General features: G+C 42.8%; 2 protein-coding genes across 2 annotated transcripts in view; both read left to right on the forward strand.

Moving 5' to 3' along the window:
* LOC128697697 (uncharacterized) overlaps positions 1 to 23172 on the forward strand; it is a 265769-nt gene that overhangs the window by 224947 nt on the left and 17650 nt on the right. The window lies entirely within an intron of this gene.
* LOC128697725 (uncharacterized) lies at positions 431 to 17605 on the forward strand. Its single transcript, XM_053789588.2, has 5 exons — positions 431 to 488; positions 3133 to 3266; positions 3434 to 3616; positions 3827 to 3976; positions 16435 to 17605. Exons 2-5 carry the CDS (start codon positions 3162 to 3164, stop codon positions 16645 to 16647), a joined length of 651 nt encoding a protein of 216 aa, XP_053645563.2. The 5' UTR covers positions 431 to 488; positions 3133 to 3161; the 3' UTR covers positions 16648 to 17605.

The raw sequence follows: 23172 nt of genomic DNA on the forward strand, positions 1-23172 counted from the left end.
CCCAGGCAGACTCAAGGCTGGGCACTAGCGACACCTAGCATACTGTCACCAGGACCCAGGCAGACTCAAGGCTGGGCACTAGCGACACCTAGCATACTGTCACCAGGACCCAGGCAGACTCAAGGCTGGGCACTAGCGACACCTAGCATACTGTCACCAGGACCCAGGCAGACTCAAGGCTGGGCACTAGCGACACCTAGCATACTGTCACCAGGACCCAGGCAGACTCAAGGCTGGGCACTAGATCCATCTAGCAATATTTTTATCATGACTCAGGTAACCTCTTTCACACTTAGTTCTCCTAATCATTAATTAATATTCTTGTCATCGCCTATATTACAAATATTCATAAAAGCATCGCCTCTGTGCCATCCTGACACAGCTGGAATGTATTCTTTACTAGAGGAGTTGAAGTAGGGGCATCAGGTGACACACACAGTAGTCACTCCCAGACACCAGAGGAGGGACGACACTATCAACATTACTCTGTAAGTAACCCGCCAGCAGTCTGTATATTATTAAAAAAATATTATTGTGTTAGATCGTCAGGAAAATGTTTCAAGTGTCTCTATCAGATAATGACGTATTAAGTAGAGAAGCATCAACTAGCCTACCCAACATATAAAATTATGCACTGTATCCGTGACATTGTAAAGTCTTGCCATTTGTAGCGCAGGAATAACTTTCTATGTTCGCACACTGCGGCTGCGCTCTTCTGCTGAGTTAAATTATTATCCTGGGTAGCGCTAAACCCATAGGGAATGTGCAGCTCCTGTAGGAGGGGTGAAAGGTATTCAGGGAAGTGGACTACAGTTCCAAATCCCTAGATCGAGAGCCCTTCACCAGCATCCGGTCTCAGCACCCCTCCCTTGAGGGGTGCTGAGAGCAAGCCAGGTTGTGTTAGCTGTGACTATCACATAGATAACAGTTATCTTGCTATATGTGAGTTTGTAAATATGTTACATATATCAAGGTCGCCACACAGTGTGGTGTATCAAGGTCGCTACACAGTGTGGTGTACCAAGGTCACCACACAGTGTGGTGTATCAAGGTCGCCACACAGTGTGGTGTATCAAGGTCGCTACACAGTGTGGTGTATCAAGGTCGCCACACAGTGTGGTGTATCAAGGTCGCTACACAGTGTGGTGTATCAAGGTCACCACAGTGTGGTGTATCAAGATCACCACACAGTGTGGTGTATCAAGGTCGCCACACAATGTGGTGTATCAGGGTCGCTACACAGTGCGGTGTATCAAGGTCGCCACACAGTGCGGTACATCAAGGTCGCCACACAGTGTGGTGTATCAAGGTCGCTACACAGTGTGGTGTACCAAGGTCGCCACACAGTGAGGTGCATCAAGGTCTTCACACAGTGTGGTGTGTCAAGGTCGCTACACAGTGTGGTGTATCAAGGTCACCACACTGTGCGGTGCATCAAGATCGCCACAGTGTGGTGTACCAAGGTCACCACACAGTGTGGTGTACCAAGGTCACCACACATTGTGGTGTATCAAGGTCACCACACAGTGTGGTGTATCAAGGTCACCACACAGTGTGGTGTATCAAGGTCGCCACACAACGTGGTGTATCAAGGTCGCTACACAGTGCGGTGTATCAAGGTCGCCACTCAGTGCGGTGTATCAAAGTCGCCACATAGTGTGGTGTATCAAGGTCGCCACATAGTGTGGTGTATCAAGGTCACCACAGCGTGGTGTATCAAGGTCGCCACATAATGCGGTGTATCAAGGTCGTCACATAGTGTGGCGCATCAACGTCGCCACACAGTGTGGTGTATCAAGGTCGCCAGTGTGGTGTATCAAGGTCGCCACAGTGCGGTGTATCAAGGTCGCCACATAGTGTGGTGTATCAAGGTCGCCACAGTGTGGTGTATAAAGGTCGCCACACAGTGCGATGTATCAAGGTCGCAACATAGTGTGGTGTATCAAGGTCGCCACATAGTGCGGTGTGTCAAGGTCACCACATAGTGTGGTGTATCAAAGCCGCCACATAGTGTGGTGTATCAAGGTCGCCACATTGTGTGGTGTATCAAGGTCGCCACAGTGGTGTATCAAGGTCGCCACACAGTGTGGTGTATAAAGGTCGCCTCAGTGTGGTGTATCAAGGTCGCCACATAGTGCGGTGTATCAAGGTCGCCGCAGTGTGGTGTATCAAGGTCGCCATACAGTGTGGTATATCAAGGTCGCCACAGTGTGGTGTATCAAGGTCGCCACATAGTGCGGTGTATCAAGGTCGCCAGTGTGGTGTATCAAGGTCGCCAAGCAGTGTGGTGTATCAAGGTCGCCACAGTGTGGTGTATCAAGGTCGCCACAGTGTGGTGTATCAAGGTCGCCACACAGTGTGGTGCACCAAGGTCGCCACACAGTGTGGTGTTTCAAGGTCGCCACAGTGTGGTGTATCTAGGGCGCCACATAGTGTGCTGTATCAAGGTCGCCACAGTGTGGTGTATCAAGGTCGCCACAGTGTGATGTATCAAGGTCGCCACATGGTGTGGTGTATCAAGGTCGTCACACAGTGTGGTGTATCAAGGTCGCCACAGTGTGGTGTATCAAGATTGCCACAGTGTGGTGTATCAAGGTCGCCACAGTTTGGTATATCAAGGTCTCCACATAGTGTGGTGTATCAAGGTCGCTACATAGTGTGGTGTATCAAGGTCGCCACAGTGCGGTGTATCAAGGTCGCCACACAGTGTGGTGTATCAAGGTCGCCACAGTGTGGTTTATCAAGGTCGCTACATAGTGTGGTGTATCAAGGTTGCCACAGTGTGGTGTATCAAGGTCGCCACATAGTGTGGTGTATCAAGGTTGCCACAGTGTGGTGTATCAAGGTCGCCACATAGTGTGGTGTATCAAGTTTTAATTACTCGTGTTTCAGTCTCTGTGTGATTATATATATATATATATATATATATATATATATATATATATATATATATATATATATATATATATATATATATATATATATATATATATATATATATATATATATATATATATATTATATATATATATATATATATATATATATATATATATATATATATATATATATATATATATATATATATATATATATATATTATAAAGAGATTATTGTATTACTGTAACACAGAGAGTGACGTACCACTAAGCAAACTTAACATGGCTGGTGATTTAGAAAACACAGAGTTGGTGATGTTGACTCCTGGTGACTTTGAAGAAGTGTCTCAACTGATGGAACATCACTTTCTCAAGAGGAACCCTCTTGTAAGTCGACTAATGCCCTTTCTTCCAGTATTTACACCACTACAGTACATATCTAACAATATAAATGTTTACTTAACAAAATACTCTGATAAAAATTCAACGTTGTTTACTAAAATATGCATTTATTCATCTTCTATTTCAACCGAACTTACGTAAGCCATTTACAGTGCATAGCGGCCAAAGAAACGACTCCAGCGTGCTACGGCGAGTCTCTTGATGTAATAATGAAATTGACTTTGGATTCTGGTCTGTCTGTCGGTGCCAGGGAGAAGAAGACGAAGAAGTTGGTGGCCATCTTGTTAGCCACAAAAAGGGTGGATCGACTGCGCAAAAATGATTCGCATAAATTGGTAAAGGAATTGTGAGACAATTTTAACAATTTACAAATTTCTAAACACTTTAGTGTCCCTGAGTTAATCTTAGATGCACGTAAATTCTTAAAACAATGTCATAAAAACTGTGTTTAAGATATCTCATATAACATCTTTTGTTTACAATCTCTTGTTTAAGCTCTATTGTGTAAGATAAGTATAAAATACTAATAAGAAAACATTACTCAGAGGAAGCAGCAGTGTGTTGTACACAGCGTCCTGGCCATGATTAATGTTGATGCTGCCAAGTTGGAAAGTATTACAAGTTACTTATGCTTGGAGTTTGTGTGTGTCCATCCTGACTACACTGGTCGAGGCCTCGCACGCACGATGATCCAGGTAATGAGGTGACAAGTAGTGATTAACACGGGCAACTATGTAAGAAACACACACATGTGTGTTAACTGGGACATATTATTGAAAAATACCGCTAACAAGTGGCAATATCAATCCAGTCGACTGCTGAAGCCATTGGTTACTAAATACGTGTCATTTTTACGTAAATCATCTTATGTATATAAGACAAGAACATGAAAAAGAAGGAACGTTGCAACAGGCCTACTGGCCTATGCGAGGCAGGTTCAATTCCCCCACCGGTTTAAGCCAATTCCTTGACCTAGTGAGGTCAAGCACGTCACTTAAGGGAGGAGCACGGTATCCGACCTAGCAGCACAAGCTAGTCAGGTCCAATTCACACCTACCCACACCCACTCATGTATTTATCCAACCCATTTTTAAAACTACACAACGTCTTAGCGTCTATGACGGTACTCGGGAGTTTGTTCCACTCATCCAGAGCTTTCCTATATCCTTCCTGAATCTGAATTTTTCCAATTTAAAACCACTGCTGCGAGTCCTGTCTAGGCTAGATATTTCCATTTATACACCTCAATCATATAACCCCTAATTCTACGCCTTTCTAGAGTTTGCAGATTCAGGGCCCTCAGTCTATCCTCATAGGGAACATTTCTGATACATGGGATCAACTTTGTCATCCTCCTCTGTACGTTTTCCAGTGCATTTATATCTGTGGAGAAATTTTCTCCAGGAGGGGGGTATCAGCCCCCTTCAGCCCCCTTCAGCCCCTTTCAGCCCCCTTCAGCCCCCTTCAGCCCCTTTCAGCCCTGAGGGGCCACTCAGAGGGGGCGAGCGTCTTGTTTACTGCTAGAGTGAGTAATTGATCACAGATGTCGTATGCGTAATCAAGTGACCTCTGATCCTTGCAGGGGTGTTGCAACGTGTACTTTTATAAGAGACAGTACATCTCTTACTTAGCAGGACAATTAAGGAAAATCCTGCTCCCACTTTATTACCATAGTAAAGATAGTGCATTGTTGTCTATGATTAAGACAGCAAGAAACAAACATTCTGCTTTGCTTCATCGAGGAGTTGACAAGGATGCAAGCTACGAGGTCAGCGTTTTTTTTTTGTGCTAGGGCAGTGACGGCATGGAGCGCTGGGGCGTCGGGCAGACTAACTTTGACTCTACTACGAGTAACACTGACGCCAGGATAACCAACAAAGAACACTGATCTGTGCGTTAGTGTGAGCAAAGTGTCTCTAACAAACACTTGAGAAGTGTGATCAGCTTCTCTTGTGATACATTGTGAACAATAAAACCGAATCTTGTAGAACATAGTGTACCAGTGTGCGTTTCCTAGACAATGGAAGACGTGGACATCCAAGGACACTTCAGCTTCTATCAAGTCACCGATATCTGTCGAAGGTGTTGAGAACACCATAGCTCACGTTACAAAGAGCAAGGTATGTTACGAATTTCTTGTAGATCGGGGGATTGCGCAATTCTTGAGTCACAAGGAGTTTGTAATCAACCTATAGTCGGCAGTAAGGTGTGGACTTTTGAGTCCAAACAAGTAAGTATTTGTCAGCCATCATCGAATGAAATATGCTGACATAACACCCCCTAGGGGTAATTGATACTTACAAAATTTATCCCTTGACAGCCCACTGTTGTGATGGTTTCGACAGCATCTAGACCTCGTCTGCAGGGACGGCTGTGTAGACGATTTGCTGTCATTTATCAGCTAAGTGTTCATTATATAATTATATCTTAGCTGGTAAGGCCAAATTCTCAACAGAGCTTTGGTCCTTCGAACCGGATAAAGACCACACAGTGGTCCAAATATGTTGTACTACAGTGTACAAATAACCTATGAGCCAAGGTCCTTCGAAAAAAGCTGTAAAACTAGCGTTTTACAATATAAATCAGTATAAATGAGTCCCTCCAGACTCAATCACAGAGAATGGGCAGCCAAAAGAAAACGGGCGCTCACCCAGCGTTCACCCAAAAGAAAACGGGCGCTCACCCAGCGGACACCCAAAGAAAACGGGAGCTGGGTGACTCACCCACATCCTGCACCCACTGCTCCAATCTGGCGAAATCGCTGAATAAGACAACACAAGTGATGATGTTTGTCTGAGTGTATATACACACAGTGTTTATAATGTTTATAGACAAATTAAGAGACAAGATTGTGTTAAAGTTTGTTTCTTATAGATTTACCTGTTATATTAAAGGAACTTATATATAAAGTGTAAGCTTTCAAATATATTAACAGTGAAATTTATATATGTGTAAGTAATATTCACCTGTGATTACAGTTATACAGTGACATTTATAGTGTATAGGGAATGAGGTGTATAACATCGTTATTTACGATTAATCATCGTGGGCAGGCTGACACAGCACACAAGCCATAAACACCAGACACATGTACCCTGTACCCTTATGGTCATTGACCCTGAGGTTAAGCTTAGTGGGTCAGTAGTGTCTGACTCGATTATTGCTGACTTAAGCATAACAAAAACTCAGCTGTTTATAGCAGTACAGTGTTTTTTAAACACTCTAAGTGTGGTGCTGGAATTTTCAGTATACCATTAAAATGGCTTGTTTGAAAACTCAGTTTCAGTCTTTACAGACTAAGATTACACAATTAGAAAATCTAATTTCAGTCTGTCTAGGATTAACTCAAGATACAAACATAGATTTTGATGATCTTGAGGTCAAGTTTGGATTATTTACACAGCGTCTGGAAATAATTAATTCAGACTATACACATTATGAAAATAAATTTCTTGAATCAGATCCATCTGAAGATGAAATTAAAAATGTTTTGGATACTTTTAGTGATCAACAATTAAGGTGGACAGGAGTACAGGCTATCTGCCGTAAAACTCTGTCACAGAGACCTACTAGTGGTCAAACACCTGTTACACCTGTAACAACAACAAGTGTCCCATTACCAAGCTTACCTACATTGTCATTACCTATTTTCCAAGGTCATAATTATGAAGAATTCGTTAGTGGTTTTCAATCCATAGTAAATTCACGAACTGACATAGATGAGATTGCTAAGTTCAATTACCTTAAATGTCTTGTGAAGGGAGAACCCTATGAACTGATTAAGTCATTTCCGGTGGTCAAAGGCAATTATCAACTAGCCTTACGTGTCTTAGCAGACAATTACTTTGATGATGACAAGGCTAGAGTTAGACATGCAGTCTTAATATCAAGCTTGAAGCCACCCAAACATTGTTATTCAGACTTACAAGCATTTAGAATCACATTAGACAATAGTCTCAGATCTCTAGGTGCTAAATATGACCTAAGACAATGTGATTGGTTTATCAGTGGTATTGTACAGGATAAGCTGTCACCACAAACTATTGAACGATTAAATATTATGTTCAATAAACGCTATTTCACTTGTGAGGAAATTAGCAATGGTTTACAAACAATAGTTTCATGCATGCAAGCAACAAGACAAGATGAAAAATCCACAAATCCAGTGGATAACAAACCTTCAACTCAGTATAGAAAGAGTATACCTACTCCCACTAAACCACATAATGGGAAATCCCATATAGGCATTTATCAAGCTGTGAATACAATAGACAGTAAACAGACTGTCATACATAAACGTACTCCAAAATGTGTACTTTGTGATGGAACACATTGGGCACAGTATTGTATTCAATACACATCAATGGAGGCACGTAAACAACGTATTCATCAGCTGAAAAGATGCATCAAGTGTTTAGGTGAACACAAGGGAGGTAAATGCTCACTGAAGAAGTGTTTTAAATGCAAGGGTATGCATCATACAGCATTATGCCCAAATACTTTTGCTGAACAGCAGCAGACTTCCACAGAATCAGGAAGTCAACAAGCAACAGCATTAAATGTGAGAGATAAGTTTAAAGCAACTGCTCTCCCGATAGCTCGAGTTGAGTTATCTAATAAATTACACAAAACCAATGTGCTAACACTATTTGATCAAGGCTCACAAAGATCCTTCATAAGAAGATCAGTGTTGCAGAAACTGAATAAACAACCCTATGCCAAAATACAGTTAGATATAGCTGGTTTTTTCCACAATTCTGGTAAACAGACATATGACCTAGCCAGAATCACTGTTGGTCTAGGAAACAGGAAAAAGACAGTAGAAGCTGTGGTAGTAGATGATTTGCCTAAGTCTGTGCAGATCCAGGGATTAAAAGAAACAGTTGCAGCACTGAAAGCAGCTAAGGTCAAGTTAGCCTGTCCTGACATACAGACGGACACAATTAGTCCAATTGATTTAATCATTGGAAGTGATTATTATCACTGTTTTGTGCAAAATATAGTAAGTAAACATGATGTTCACTTGCTGAAAACAGCAGGAGGCCACATGATATGTGGTCCCATTCCCTCTCAAAGTGGGAAAGAAGCTGATATTGATTCAGTGGAAAATGTACTAGTTACGAGAATAACCGCTGATCATGTACCACAGCAAAAATTATCATTACTGGAAGAAATGAATGAACCAGTTGATAAGTTGTGGGATTTAGATGCGATAGGTATTGATGTAAATAAACCAAGCCCACAAGAGTCTCAGACTTATAACCAATATTTGGACACTGTCAAATATAAAGATGGACAGTATTGGGTTAGGTTACCATGGAAATTAAATCCACCACATCTGCCTAGCAATTATCGCATGGCTTCCCCCGATCTACAAGAAATTCGTAACATACCTTGCTCTTTGTAACGTGAGCTATGGTGTTCTCAACACCTTCGACAGATATCGGTGACTTGATAGAAGCTGAAGTGTCCTTGGATGTCCACGTCTTCCATTGTCTAGGAAACGCACACTGGTACACTATGTTCTACAAGATTCGGTTTTATTGTTCACAATGTATCACAAGAGAAGCTGATCACACTTCTCAAGTGTTTGTTAGAGACACTTTGCTCACACTAACGCACAGATCAGTGTTCTTTGTTGGTTATCCTGGCGTCAGTGTTACTCGTAGTAGAGTCAAAGTTAGTCTGCCCGACGCCCCAGCGCTCCATGCCGTCACTGCCCTAGCACAAAAAAAAAACGCTGACCTCGTAGCTTGCATCCTTGTCAACTCCTCGATGAAGCAAAGCAGAATGTTTGTTTCTTGCTGTCTTAATCATAGACAACAATGCACTATCTTTACTATGGTAATAAAGTGGGAGCAGGATTTTCCTTAATTGTCCTGCTAAGTAAGAGATGTACTGTCTCTTATAAAAGTACACGTTGCAACACCCCTGCAAGGATCAGAGGTCACTTGATTACGCATACGACATCTGTGATCAATTACTCACTCTAGCAGTAAACAAGACGCTCGCCCCCTCTGAGTGGCCCCTCAGGGCTGAAAGGGGCTGAAGGGGGCTGAAGGGGGCTGAAAGGGGCTGAAGGGGGCTGAAGGGGGCTGATACCCCCCTCCTGGAGAAAATTTCTCCACAATATCCATTCTGTAATATGGTGACCAAAACTGTGCAGCATAATCTAAATGAGGCCTAACCAAAGATACCCTGTATAGAGTTGGAGAACAACCTGGGGATTTCTATTATTTATGCTTCTTGATATGAAGCCAAGAATTCTGTTAGCTTTATTGCGAACACTAATGCACTGTTGTCTTGGTTTTAGATTACTGCTAACCAGAACTCTTAAATCTTTTTCGCAATCCGTAATATTAAAATCTACATTATTTAGTTTCTTTGTGGCATGGTTATTTTCCTGTCCAACATTTAGAACTTTGCATTTGTCAATATTAAACCGCATCTGCCACATCTTCGACCACTGCATCAGTCTATTCAAATCATCCTGGAGTGCTCTAGTGTCCTCATTAGAATGAATTGAACGGCCTATTTTGGTGTCATCAGCAAATTTGTTTATGTCGCTATTTATTACCTCATCTATGTCGTTTATGTAAATTGTGAACAACAAGGGGCCCAACACTGACCCCTGAGGAACACCGCTTGTGACGTGCCCCCATTCTGATTTCTCCCCATTTATGAAAAATTTCTGCTGTCTATTTGTCAACCATGCCTCTACCCAGGAAAAAAAATTCTCCTCCTATTCTGTGTGCCTTATGTTTTCTCAATAGTCTATGGTGTGGAACTCTACCGAAAGCCTTACTGAAGTCCATATACACAAACTCATATTCACTACCATGATCTACCTCCTCAAACACCTTAGTGAAGAAAGTTAGTAAATTTGTAAGACAGGAACGCCCCTTTGTAAAGCCGTGCTGAGATTCATTAATCAATTTATGCCTTTCAAGATGGCTACGAATTGCTTCGGCAATTATTGATTCCATAAATTTTCCCACTATGGAGGTAAGGCTTATTGGTCTATAGTTCGAAGCCAAGGACCTGTCGCCTACCTTGTAAATAGGTATTACATTTGCCATTTTCCACTTATCAGGCACTATGCCAGTTTGATAAATTAGACACATGTGCAATTCTTGGGTATCTTTATTGAGGAAACGTTTCGCCACACAGTGGCTTCATCAGATGAAGCCACTGTGTGGCGAAACGTTTCCTCAATAAAGATACCCAAGAGTTGCACATGTGTCTAATTTATCAACATGTCGGTTCTCTGAACCATTCATCTACAGACTATGGCAGTTTGTAGTGATATGTTAAAAAGATTAGCCAAAGGTATGCTAAGTTCCTCTTTACATTCCTTTAACACCCTTGTAAACAGGTCATCAGGTCCTGGGGATTTGTTAGCTTTTAGTTTCTCTATTTGTCTGAGGACCATGTCACTAGTTACTGCAATCGTGTATAGTTTATTATCATCCTGTTCTACATAATCTATTATTTCTGGAATTTCACTAGTATTTTCCTGGGTAAAAATTGAGAGGAAGTAAGTATTGAGGGCTGTCGAATTTTATTGTAAAGACGTTTCGTCCACCAGGGATTTTATCAGTTAAAGGCCCTGACAGTAGGGATAATTCAGTGATAGTCCCAGATTTTCGCTTAGCAGATTGCAACAGGCTGAGAGATCACCTAACATCTGTGGACTGGGGTAACGAAAAGAACTATGAATATGACAGTTTTCTAAACACTGTATTCCGCTTAGAGAAATGAGATCGAATAGAAATGATCCGAAATGCATGAACAACAGGCTCAAATGTATTTTAGGGGAGAAGAAAGGAATTTATAGGCATGTCAAAAGAGGTGAGGGCCATCTCATAGATCAATATATGTACACACATCAAGGGGGAGCTTAAAAAAAGGGGGATAAGAAAAGATAAACGGGACTATGAAATTAAATTGATGAATTATTCAAAAAAGGAACCCAAAAGGTTTTTTTAAGGTACATATATTGGATAAAAGATAGATCCCCTTAAAAATAACCCTGGGCGTCTTACTGATAAGGAGAATAAAACGTACTGGATTTTTAATAATTATTTCCTCTCGGCTTCTACACAGGAAAACACTAACAATGTCCCAGACATTAATTTTTATGGTGGGCCTGAAGAAGATAAATTATGTAATATCAGTCACTAGGGATATGCTTATCAAACAGGTAAACCAACTGAACTAAAATATATCCCCAGGACCTAAGGTGTGCAAAGAAGTATTTTGTGACACATTAATTTTTTTATATATCTCTTTAAACAGGCATTGTGTCTAATGTATGGAAGATGGCTAACGTAATTCTTATTTTTAAAATAGGGGACAAGTTGTTACCCTCATATCACCGCCCAATAAGCCTGACCTCAAGTGTAGGCAAATTACTAGAGTCAATTATGGCTGATATTATTAGAAACCTACCAACCTGTCGGTATTGTATACCATTTTGATGTTCATTAGAAACCATCTTGACAAGCATAATTTGATACTCAGCATGGATTCACGAGGGGCCGTTCCTGTCCAACTAATTTACTTACTCTTCAGTAAAGCTTTTGAGGCTGTTGATCACGATAAAGAATTCGATATTATTAATTTGGATTTTAGTAAGGGTTTTGATAGAGTACCGCGCCAGAGACTTAAAGAAAGTGGCAGCTCATGGCATTAGGGGAAAAGTGCTCTCATGAATCGAGTCATGGCTTACCTCGCTGCGTGAAGCTCTCGCTTCACGCAGCGAGGTTCGATTCCCAGCTAGGGTAGAAACATTGGGTGTTTCTTTACACCTGTTGTCTATGTTCAGCCATCAGTAAACTGGGTACCTGGGTGTTAGTGGACTGGTGTGGGTCGCATCCAGGGACACTAACCTAATTTGCCAGAAATGCTCAGCATAACAAGCGGCTTTCTATATAGTAGTATGTCATTGATGTCAGCTAGACCTGTATACCTTGTACATGTACTTGTAGTAAATAAAGATATTATATATATAAGGTGGAGAATTTTGGGCAGGTTGCTGGTAACCGCTCAGTTATGGCAGTCTTTTTTTTATCTTGAAAAGGCATATGACTCTACTTGGAGATTTAACATCTTGGCCCAAGTTCATTCCTTAGGCTTCCAAGTCAATCTGCCATTTTTCCTTAAAATCTTCTTACCTGAGAGACATTTTCTTTTTCGTGTTAATTTGCTTTCCCTGGACTTTGTCCAAGCTGAGGGTGTCCCTCAGGGATGTGTCCGTAGCACCACACTTTTTCTCCTTGCTATAAATGATCTGGCATCCGTTCTCTCATCTGTTATTTTGTCACAGGTCTAGCTGACATCAGTGATATATTACTATATAGAAAGCCGCTTGTGCAGAGCACTTCTGGCAAATTAGGTCAGTTTTGTCCCAGGATGCGATGCACACCAGTCAACTAACACTCAGATACCCGTTTTATACTGGTCTACCTGGAGGTTACCTGGAGGTTATTCCGGGGATCAACGCCCCCGCGGCCCGGTCCACGACCAGGCCTCCCGATGGATCAGGGCCTGATCAACTAGGCTGTTACTGCTGGCCGCACGCAGTCCGACGTACGAGCCACAGCCCGGCTGATCCGGCACCGACTTTAGGTATCTGTCCAGCTCTCTCTTGAAGCCGCTTGTGCAGAGCACTTCTGGGAAATTAGGTCAGTTTTGTCCCAGGATGCGATGCACACCAGTCAACTAACACTCAGGTACCCGTTTTATACTGATGGGTGAACATGGACAGCAGATATCTTATGGAAACACGTCCTAATGTTTTCCAGCCGTACCGGAGATTCGAACTCTGGACCTCAGTGTGTGAGCTGAGTGCACTTGCGATCGAGCTACGGGACACCGTAGCAATGCTGGAGGCAATGATGGTGGCAGACATAGGGGTGAAGACCTGATTAGCAGGTATAGATCAGCAATAGATAAAATTATGAAGAAGGGAGGGCACCCTGTAATATGTGGCATTTTACCCAGGCGAGTAGTTGGAAATGTATGGTTGTCCAGGGCAATTGGTGTTAATTGCTGGCTGGACAAATACTGTCAAGACAATGTGGTACCAATTACAGACAACTGGGACCTCTTCCATGGTGGAAATGACACACGTCAGGTTTTGATTGTTTCATCAGAAACTGTATCCTTTCAATGGTCTTAATCTTAAGATGGCCCATCTGAGGATCTGGAAGGAGGCGTCGATATAACTCAGATGTTCTGTGGCCATGATCAAGATCTTGATGTAATCCTGGTGCATTACATATCAAAATATTTTATGTACAAAAACAGGCTGTGGCCATCAGACTCCCAATTATTGTCTGTGAGTCCTGTGTTAGGTGGTCAGGTAAATTTGCTATTAAATGCATGGACCATGTTGGGTTTGATTAAGGATAGTATGGGTTCCTTCTTTCTTATGATAAAGTAAGGACACAAGTGCCTAGACATTTATTGGGCAGTTTCGCTTCCTTTTCTTTCTTATGTTTAATAAAGGCCACCTTGGGTAGCTTTAAAATGGATTAGACAAATATATGAGAGAAAGGGGTTGGGTCTGGTTAGTACCTGAGGTTTGTAGATGAATGGTTCAGAGAACCGACATGTTGATAAATTAGACACATGTGCAACTCTTGGGTATCTTTATTGAGGAAACGTTTCTCCACACAGTGGCTTCATCAGTCCATACGTAGGAGAAACTTGAAGAACAGGAGGAGAATGAGGTAATCAGATTGATGGACTGAACACATCGACTCATGTCGGTTCTCTGTCATTCTCATGTCGGTTCTCTGAACCATTCATCTACAAACCTGTCAGACACTGCAACTTCTTGGGATCTTAATACTTAGGAATTCTTCGCTTGCCTAATTCTTGGGCACGACCTACTTCCACATTGAACAAATGTGACACCACCTATGACTGCTGCACCTCTCCTGCCATACGGTTTATAAGCTGCTTCTCCGCTCACATGCCGTATTCTACTCAAGATTGATGGACTGAACACATCGACTCAAGGTTGAGGGACTGATTACCTCATTCTCCTCCTGTTCTTCAAGTTTCTCCTACGTATGGACTGATGAAGCCACTGTGTGGCGAAACGTTTCCTCAATAAAGATACCCAAGAGTTGCACATGTGTCTAATTTATCAACATCGACTCAAGGTTGAGGGACTGATTATCTCATTCTCCTCCTGTTCTTCAAGTTTCTCCTACGTATGGACTGATGAAGCCACTGTATGGCGAAACGTTTCCTCAATAAAGATACCCAAGAGTTGCACATGTGTCTAATTTATCAGTACCTGAGGTGGCAATATAAACACAAATGCAGTATAATGTGATCCTTTATTGACTACGTTTCGCCCACACAGTGGGCTTTTTCAAGTCACAAACAGAACTACCTGGGGTGGAAGGAACGCGAGTATTTATAGTCCGGCTGAGGTCAGGTGAAGAATGCTGCATCTGATGATGTACCGAGTGGGGTTATAGAGTCTAAAAACTTGGGTAGCTTGGAAAGGAGATTGGATAAGTTTGTGAGCAGACCTTCTACAGTGTTCTTATGTGGGATAGCGATGAAGAAGTTTCTTGGCAAGTGGTTCAGCTATGTTATAGAAGCCACTATTCTGGTTGAAGTTGTCGGATATAGAAATAAGTGATGATTCCAGGATTCTTCGGTATTGAGTGTTGTCTTCTGTGGCGATAAGTCTTGAGTTTCTGTAGTTTATCAAGTGGTTGTGTGAATTACGGTGTTGTACGCAGGCATTCCTTGTGTCGTCAGACCTGCTTGCGTATTGGTGTTCTGAAATACGTGTTTGGAGGTCCCTTGATGTTTCGCCCACGTATAACTTGTTGCAGTCATTACAAGGGATTATGTATACCCCTGCAGTGCACGCAGGAAGAAGCCTATAATTACACCACGTTTGGTTTTGGTGTCGTGGTGAGAGTAGAAGTGGAGAAGATCGTTTTGGTTGGTGGGTTTTCGATAGACTTTAAAACGAAGTTCGTGGTCAAAAGTCTATCGAAAACCCACCAACCAAAACGATCTTCTCCACTTCTACTCTCACCACGACACCAAAACCAAACGTGGTGTAATTATAGGCTTCTTCCTGCGTGCACTCAGAATCTGCAGCAACGAGTTCCTTGAGGAAGAATGCACTATAATTGAACAAATATTTTCTAAACTCCACTATCCTCGTCACTTCATCAGAGACTGCAGACGGCGAGCATTAAACATCTTCAACACACCCAGAGAAGACACTGCCGAGAAGAGATACATAGTCCTTCCCACCAACTCCATTGCCAAACATGTTTCCAACATCTTTGCCAAAACATCATTCCAAGTATCTACCTCCACAACCACGACCATCAAGGACATCACCAGTAGTAGGCAGGACAAGCCTCCATCCTCTGCAGGGGTATACATAATCCCTTGTAATGACTGCAACAAGTTATACGTGGGCGAAACATCAAGGGACCTCCAAACACGTATTTCAGAACACCAATACGCAAGCAGGTCTGACGACACAAGGAATGCCTGCGTACAACACCGTAATTCACACAACCACTTGATAAACTACAGAAACTCAAGACTTATCGCCACAGAAGACAACACTCAATACCGAAGAATCCTGGAATCATCACTTATTTCTATATCCGACAACTTCAACCAGAATAGTGGCTTCTATAACATAGCTGAACCACTTGCCAAGAAACTTCTTCATCGCTATCCCACATAAGAACACTGTAGAAGGTCTGCTCACAAACTTATCCAATCTCCTTTCCAAGCTACCCAAGTTTTTAGACTCTATAACCCCACTCGGTACATCATCAGATGCAGCATTCTTCACCTGACCTCAGCCGGACTATAAATACTCGCGTTCCTTCCACCCCAGGTAGTTCTGTTTGTGACTTGAAAAAGCCCACTGTGTGGGCGAAACGTAGTCGATAAAGGATCACATTATACTGCATTTGTGTTTATATTGCCATTGTGTCGGTATTTTATACCATTTATTTCCACAGTACCTGAGGTATTGAAGCAAATTCTTGGGAAGGCTTGGAAAATGACTGGACAAATACATGGGTGGTTGCATGGGCCAGTAGGACTGCTAAAGTATTCCTCCATTCTTATGTTCTTATTTCCACAGAAAGTGCTGAATATGGATCGTGAGTGCGGCGTAGAAGCTGTGTGTGTGCAGGTGGCCAACGCTAGCGTGGACAGGATCTGTTCTCGTCTCGGCTTCGAAACTGTCAAGTCTCTGGACCTGAAAACCATCGCTGATGAGTTTGGCCTTGACCTCTCTCTCATACCTCAGGAGGAAACTATCATCAAACTGATGATCAAACGGTGGACAGACTAGCTTTGTAGGCAGTTGTACAGCACTGACATAATTTAACCTTAGGCTAAACTGCCTGTGTGGTCATACTGATAGGTCATACTCTCATTCCCCATTTGCTGTGTCATACAGCGAATGGGGAATGAGAGGACAGCTCCATTTCCCAGTAACCGGCATCGAAACATCCCGGCCTTCAAGAGAATGACTCTCATTGGTACGTAGTAAATTTACAGCAATACTTTCTCCAGATAAAAAAAATACTCCTCATTCCTGATCACTTCTTGGATACTTAATTATTGTTGTTGCTCTACCATAGTTGTTTTTGTTGTAGGTGTCGTTGGCATAAAATGAGATAGCTTTTAATATGACAATTTTTCGCTTGATTTACAAACTTTCACATTACTGAGACATCAGTGCAGGGGCAAGTGGGTGGTGGTGGTGTTACTCTGAGACCTTGGTAAACAAACACAATACTGAAGATTGAGACACTTATGTAGCATATGGGAATCTTTATTCAGGAAACGTTTCGCCACACAGTGGCTTCATCAGTCCAATACAAAGAGGAAGGCATAAGGAGAGGAGGAGAATGAGGTAATCAGTCCCTCAGCCTGGAGTCGATGTGTTCAGTCCATCAATCTTCTACAAGACTGAACACATCGACTCCAGGCTGAGGGACTGATTACCTCATACTCCTCCTCTCCTTATGCCTTCCTCTTTGTATTGGACTGATGAAGCCACTCTGTGGCGAAACGTTTCCTGAATAAAGATTCCCATATGCTACATAAGTGTCTCAATCTTCAACTTGTCGGTTTTTCAAACCATTCAACAAAACACAATACTACCTACAAATTTCATACTTGTCAACAGTCGTGCTCCAGAGGGGAGAGGTATGTTGTAGTTTTTTAAGTAGTGCAGAAGCACCTCTGGCAAGACAGTGATGGAGTGAATGATGATGTATTGATAATAAAAAAGGCATATACTATCAGGAGTCTGCTTATCCGTCATAATTACTATCTAAAGACAGTACACAATTTTAAATTTGAATTACACAAAGTGGTCTCCCAGCGACGATCATGTACAATTCAAATTCAGAATTTATTTCCACCTGATGTATTGTTGGTACAAAGGCAATAAACATTATACATATATAGAGATCAGTGTCCACTAAGTACTTAATTTGATTCCTGCAGGAGCAATGATGTGCCTCTTGAAATATTATTACTGAAGTCAGAGCCAAAAATAAAAATTTTCTGAATACATCAGTACTTTTTTTTATGTATCATTTAGTTGCATTGAAACCCAACCTGACCTTTCAATACTCTATATAAGGTTTCTTGATCAAGTTAACAATTGTGGATGTTTGATTTGTGTTGTGACATTAGACTGTTATGACCTTTATAACTTGTAAAATAGCATTAAACATTTAGTTCCTATTTAAAAAATGGAATTAATCCCAAATATCTGAATTATTATGCTATTTATATTTATTATGAATGATAGTGAACGTATTTTCTTCTCTAAGTCACCCTGCCTTGGCTGGAGAGAGCTCCAGCCAAGGCAGGGTGACTTAAAGAAGAAAATACGTTCACTATCATACATTCAATTATCTTTCCAAAAGTGGGCCGATATCACAATTCGGATTATCCTCCACCTGCAGCCTCCCCATCTCTCCTTCAGATTGCACAATATACTTCCCATCTTCAGAACTGCACCCGTTGTTACACAGGGCTTACACCCACTCACTCCTACACTGTTATGTGTCTCCATGAACTCCCTGCTGGTTTTATCCTTAAAGAACAAGAAGGCACAATACCGCGACAGGAATAATACACAAATAACCTGCACATAACCTTTGCAAATATACAGGGTCTAAAGCCAGCTACAAACAACAAAATACCTTTCATCCGTGGACTGCTTGCAGAGGCAAAGGCAATGTTCGCGGCTTTCACTGAGACCCACATAAAGGATCACTTGGACAACGAAGTATGGATCCCAGGTTACAACCTATACAGATGTGACAGAGTGAACAGGCAAAAGGGGGGGGTTGGCCTGTACATTGCAGAGTCACTTGTTTGCACAGAACTGCTTAATGCCTCAAATGACGTAGTGGAAGTTTTAGCAGTAAAGGTCGAGAACCAAAACCTAGTCATTGTGGTAGTCTACAAGCCTCCGGATGCAACATCCCAGCAATTCCAGGAACAGCTGTTAAAAATTGACCACTGTCTGGAAAATCTTCCAGCTCCTGCACCCAACATCTTGCTCCTGGGGGATTTCAACTTAAGGCACCTAAAATGGAGGAATATAGCAAATAATATTGTTGCAGTAATAACACCAGGAGGCAGCTCTGATGAAAACTCACACTCACACGAGCTTTTAAATCTCTGCACAAAATTCAATTTAAACCAGCAAATAATAGAGCCTACAAGACTGGAGAATACACTAGACCTCATCTTCACTAACAATGATGATCTGATAAGAAATGTCACCATATCAAAAACAATATACTCAGATCACAACATAATTGAGGTTCAGACATGTATGCATGGAGCCCCAGACCGACAAAATGAGACTAGTCACGAGGGAGCATTCACCAAATTCAACTTCAATAACAAAAACATAAAGTGGGACCAAGTAAACCAAGTCCTAACCGATATAAGCTGGGAAGATATACTAAGCAACACAGACCCAAACTTATGCCTAGAACAGATTAACTCGGTGGCACTCGATGTATGCACAAGGCTTATTCCTCTAAGAAAAAGGAGGAGTAGATGTAAAATAGAAAGAGACAGGCGCTCCCTTTACAGGCGACGGAAAAGAATAACAGAGCGGCTAAAAGAGGTCAATATATCTGAAATGCGCAGGGAGACACTGGTCAGAGAAATAGCAAGCATCGAACTTAAGCTAAAAGAATCCTTTAGGAGTCAGGAATCGCGGGAAGAACTAAAAGCCATAAATGAAATCGAAAGAAACCCAAAGTATTTCTTCTCCTATGCCAAATCAAAATCGAGAACAACGTCCAGTATTGGGCCCCTACTTAAACAAGATGGGTCCTACACAGATGACAGCAAGGAAATGAGTGAGCTACTCAAGTCCCAATATGACTCAGTTTTTAGCAAGCCGCTAACCAGACTGAGAGTCGAAGACCAAAATGAATTTTTTATGAGAGAGCCACAAAATTTGACTAACACAAGCCTATCCGATGTTATCCTGACGCCAAATGACTTCGAACAGGCGATAAATGACATGCCCATGCACTCGGCCCCAGGGCCAGACTCATGGAACTCTGTGTTCATCAAGAACTGCAAGAAGCCCCTATCACGAGCCTTTTCCATCCTATGGAGAGGGAGCATGGACACGGGGGTCGTCCCTCAGTTACTAAAAACAACAGACATAGCCCCACTCCACAAAGGGGGCAGTAAAGCAACAGCAAAGAACTACAGACCAATAGCACTAACGCCCACTGTGTGGGCGAAACGTAGTCAATAAAGGATCACATTATACTGCATTTGTGTTTATATTGCCACTAACATCCCATATCATAAAAATCTTTGAAAGGGTCCTAAGAAGCAAGATCACCACCCATCTAGAAACCCATCAGTTACACAACCCAGGGCAACATGGGTTTAGAACAGGTCGCTCCTGTCTGTCTCAACTACTGGATCACTACGACAAGGTCCTAAATGCACTAGAAGACAAAAAGAATGCAGATGTAATATATACAGACTTTGCAAAAGCCTTCGACAAGTGTGACCATGGCGTAATAGCGCACAAAATGCGCGCTAAAGGAATAACAGGAAAAGTCGGTCGATGGATCTATAATTTCCTCACTAACAGAACACAGAGAGTAGTCGTCAACAGAGTAAAGTCCGAGGCAGCTACGGTGAAAAGCTCTGTCCCACAAGGCACAGTACTAGCTCCCATCTTGTTCCTCATCCTCATATCCGACATAGACAAGGATGTCAGCCACAGCACCGTGTCTTCCTTTGCAGATGACACCCGAATCTGCATGACAGTGTCTTCCATTGCAGACACTGCAAGGCTCCAGGCGGACATCAACCAAATCTTTCAGTGGGCTGCAGAAAACAATATGAAGTTCAACGATGAGAAATTTCAATTACTCAGATATGGTAAACATGAGGAAATTAAATCTTCATCAGAGTACAAAACAAATTCTGGCCACAAAATAGAGCGAAACACCAACGTCAAAGACCTAGGAGTGATTATGTCGGAGGATCTCACCTTCAAGGACCATAACATTGTATCAATCGCATCTGCTAGAAAAATGACAGGATGGATAATGAGAACCTTCAAAACTAGGGAGGCCAAGCCCATGATGACACTCTTCAGGTCACTTGTTCTATCTAGGCTGGAATATTGCTGCACTCTAACAGCACCTTACAAGGCAGGTGAAATAGCCGACCTAGAAAATGTACAGAGAACTTTCACGGCGCGCATAACGGAGATAAAACACCTCAATTACTGGGAGCGCTTGAGGTTTCTAAACCTGTATTCCCTGGAACGCAGGAGGGAGAGATACATGATTATATACACCTGGAAAATCCTAGAGGGACTAGTACCAAACTTGCACACGAAAATCACTCACTACGAAAGCAAAAGACTTGGCAGACGATGCACCATCCCCCCAATGAAAAGCAGGGGTGTCACTAGCACGTTAAGAGACCATACAATAAGTGTCAGGGGCCCGAGACTGTTCAACTGCCTCCCAGCACACATAAGGGGGATTACCAACAGACCCCTGGCAGTCTTCAAGCTGGCACTGGACAAGCACCTAAAGTCAGTTCCTGATCAGCCGGGCTGTGGCTCGTACGTTGGTTTGCGTGCAGCCAGCAGCAACAGCCTGGTTGATCAGGCGCTGATCCACCAGGAGGCCTGGTCACAGACCGGGCCGCGGGGGCGTTGACCCCCGAAACTCTCTCCAGGTAAACTCCAGGTAATAAGAGAGAACTTTACGGCAACGTTTCGGTCCTACTTGGACCCACACGACCCCAGCGTGTCTGACTTGTATTCTCCAGTCAGGTGGAAGACTCCTGCACGTCTTTATTGCCATAATCTACCAGTATATAAAGACTTAACACTGTTATAATAAAAGATTTTATGGACTTGCTTCTTTGTATCTCTTCCTGAGCATTGCACATTAAACATGGCACCTAAGACAGTTATTTGTTATTGAAAGAAGAGGGATACGACATCTTCCAGTGAATGTCGGTGTTGTTCCAGATGCTCTTTGTGTGATACTTTCCTCTGTAAACCACAGCCCTTTCTGTCAACTGCATCCCACCCACCCTTTCTCCACCAAAGAGGCCAGCTTAGTCCTCTAACCACAGGCCACCACTTCAACCACACCCCATCCAACCAATCACGGTCCACCCTACCCTATCTGCACCAACCACAGTCCACCCCACCCTATCTGCACCAACCATAGTCCACCCCTCAACATATCTGCACCAGTCACAATCCACCCCATCCTATTTGCACCAGTCACAAACCAGCCCACACCTATTTGCACCAATCACTATCCACCCCACCCTATCTACACCAATCACAATCCATCCCACCCTATCTACACCAATCACAATCCACCCCACCCTATTTGCACCAGTCACAATCCACCCCATCCTATTTGCACCAGTCACAATCCACCCCACCCTATTTGCACCAATCATAATCCACTCCACCTTATCCGCCCCAATCACTCTCCAGCCCACCCTATCTACACCAATCACAATCCATCCCACCCTATCTGCACCAATCACAATCCACCCCACCCTATTTGCACCAGTCACAATCCACCCCATCCTATTTGCACCAATCACTATCCACCCCACCCTATCTACACCAATCACAATCCACCCCACCCTATTTGCACCAGTCACAAACCAGCCCACCCCTATTTGCACCAATCACTATCCACCCCACCCTATCTACACCAATCACAATCCATTCCACCCTATCTACACCAATCACAATCCACCCCACCCTATTTGCACCAGTCACAATCCACCCCATCCTATTTGCACCAATCATAATCCACTCCACCTTATCCGCCCCAATCACTATCCACCCCACCCTATCTACACCAATCACAATCCATCCCACCCTATCTGCACCAATCACAATCCACCCCACCCTATTTGCACCAGTCACAATCCACCCCACCCTATTTGCACCAGTCACAATCCACCCCACCCTATTTGCACCAATCATAATCCACTCCACCTTATCCGCCCCAATCACAGTCCACCCCACCCTATCTGCACCAACCAGAGCCCACACCACCCTCCTTACACCTGTTGTCCTGTTCAGCTAGCAGTAAGTAGGTACCTGGGTGTTAGTCAACTTGTGTGGGTCGTATCCTGGGGGACAAAATTGAGAACCACAATAGAAATAAGTTAGACAGTCCTCGATGACGCACTGACTTTCTTGGGTTATCCTGGGTGCCTAACCCTCCAGGGTTGAAAATCCGAACGAAATCTTATACGAAAGGCATAATTTTCTACAGTTACCCTCAGAAATACCATTGTATACGGG

The sequence above is a fragment of the Cherax quadricarinatus genome, chromosome 68 (genome assembly GCF_038502225.1).
Source record: "Cherax quadricarinatus isolate ZL_2023a chromosome 68, ASM3850222v1, whole genome shotgun sequence".
NCBI classification, from domain to species: Eukaryota; Metazoa; Arthropoda; class Malacostraca; order Decapoda; family Parastacidae; genus Cherax; species Cherax quadricarinatus.

Excerpts from the sequence above, each read along its gene's own strand:
- LOC128697725 (XM_053789588.2), top strand. The coding sequence starts at position 3,162 with ATGGCTGGTGATTTAGAAAACACAGAGTTGGTGATGTTGACTCCTGGT. Across the intron at positions 3,267-3,433 it reads TTCTCAAGAGGAACCCTCTT|TGCATAGCGGCCAAAGAAAC; the intron begins GTAAGTCGACTA and ends AGCCATTTACAG. Across the intron at positions 3,977-16,434 it reads TCGCACGCACGATGATCCAG|AAAGTGCTGAATATGGATCG; the intron begins GTAATGAGGTGA and ends TTATTTCCACAG.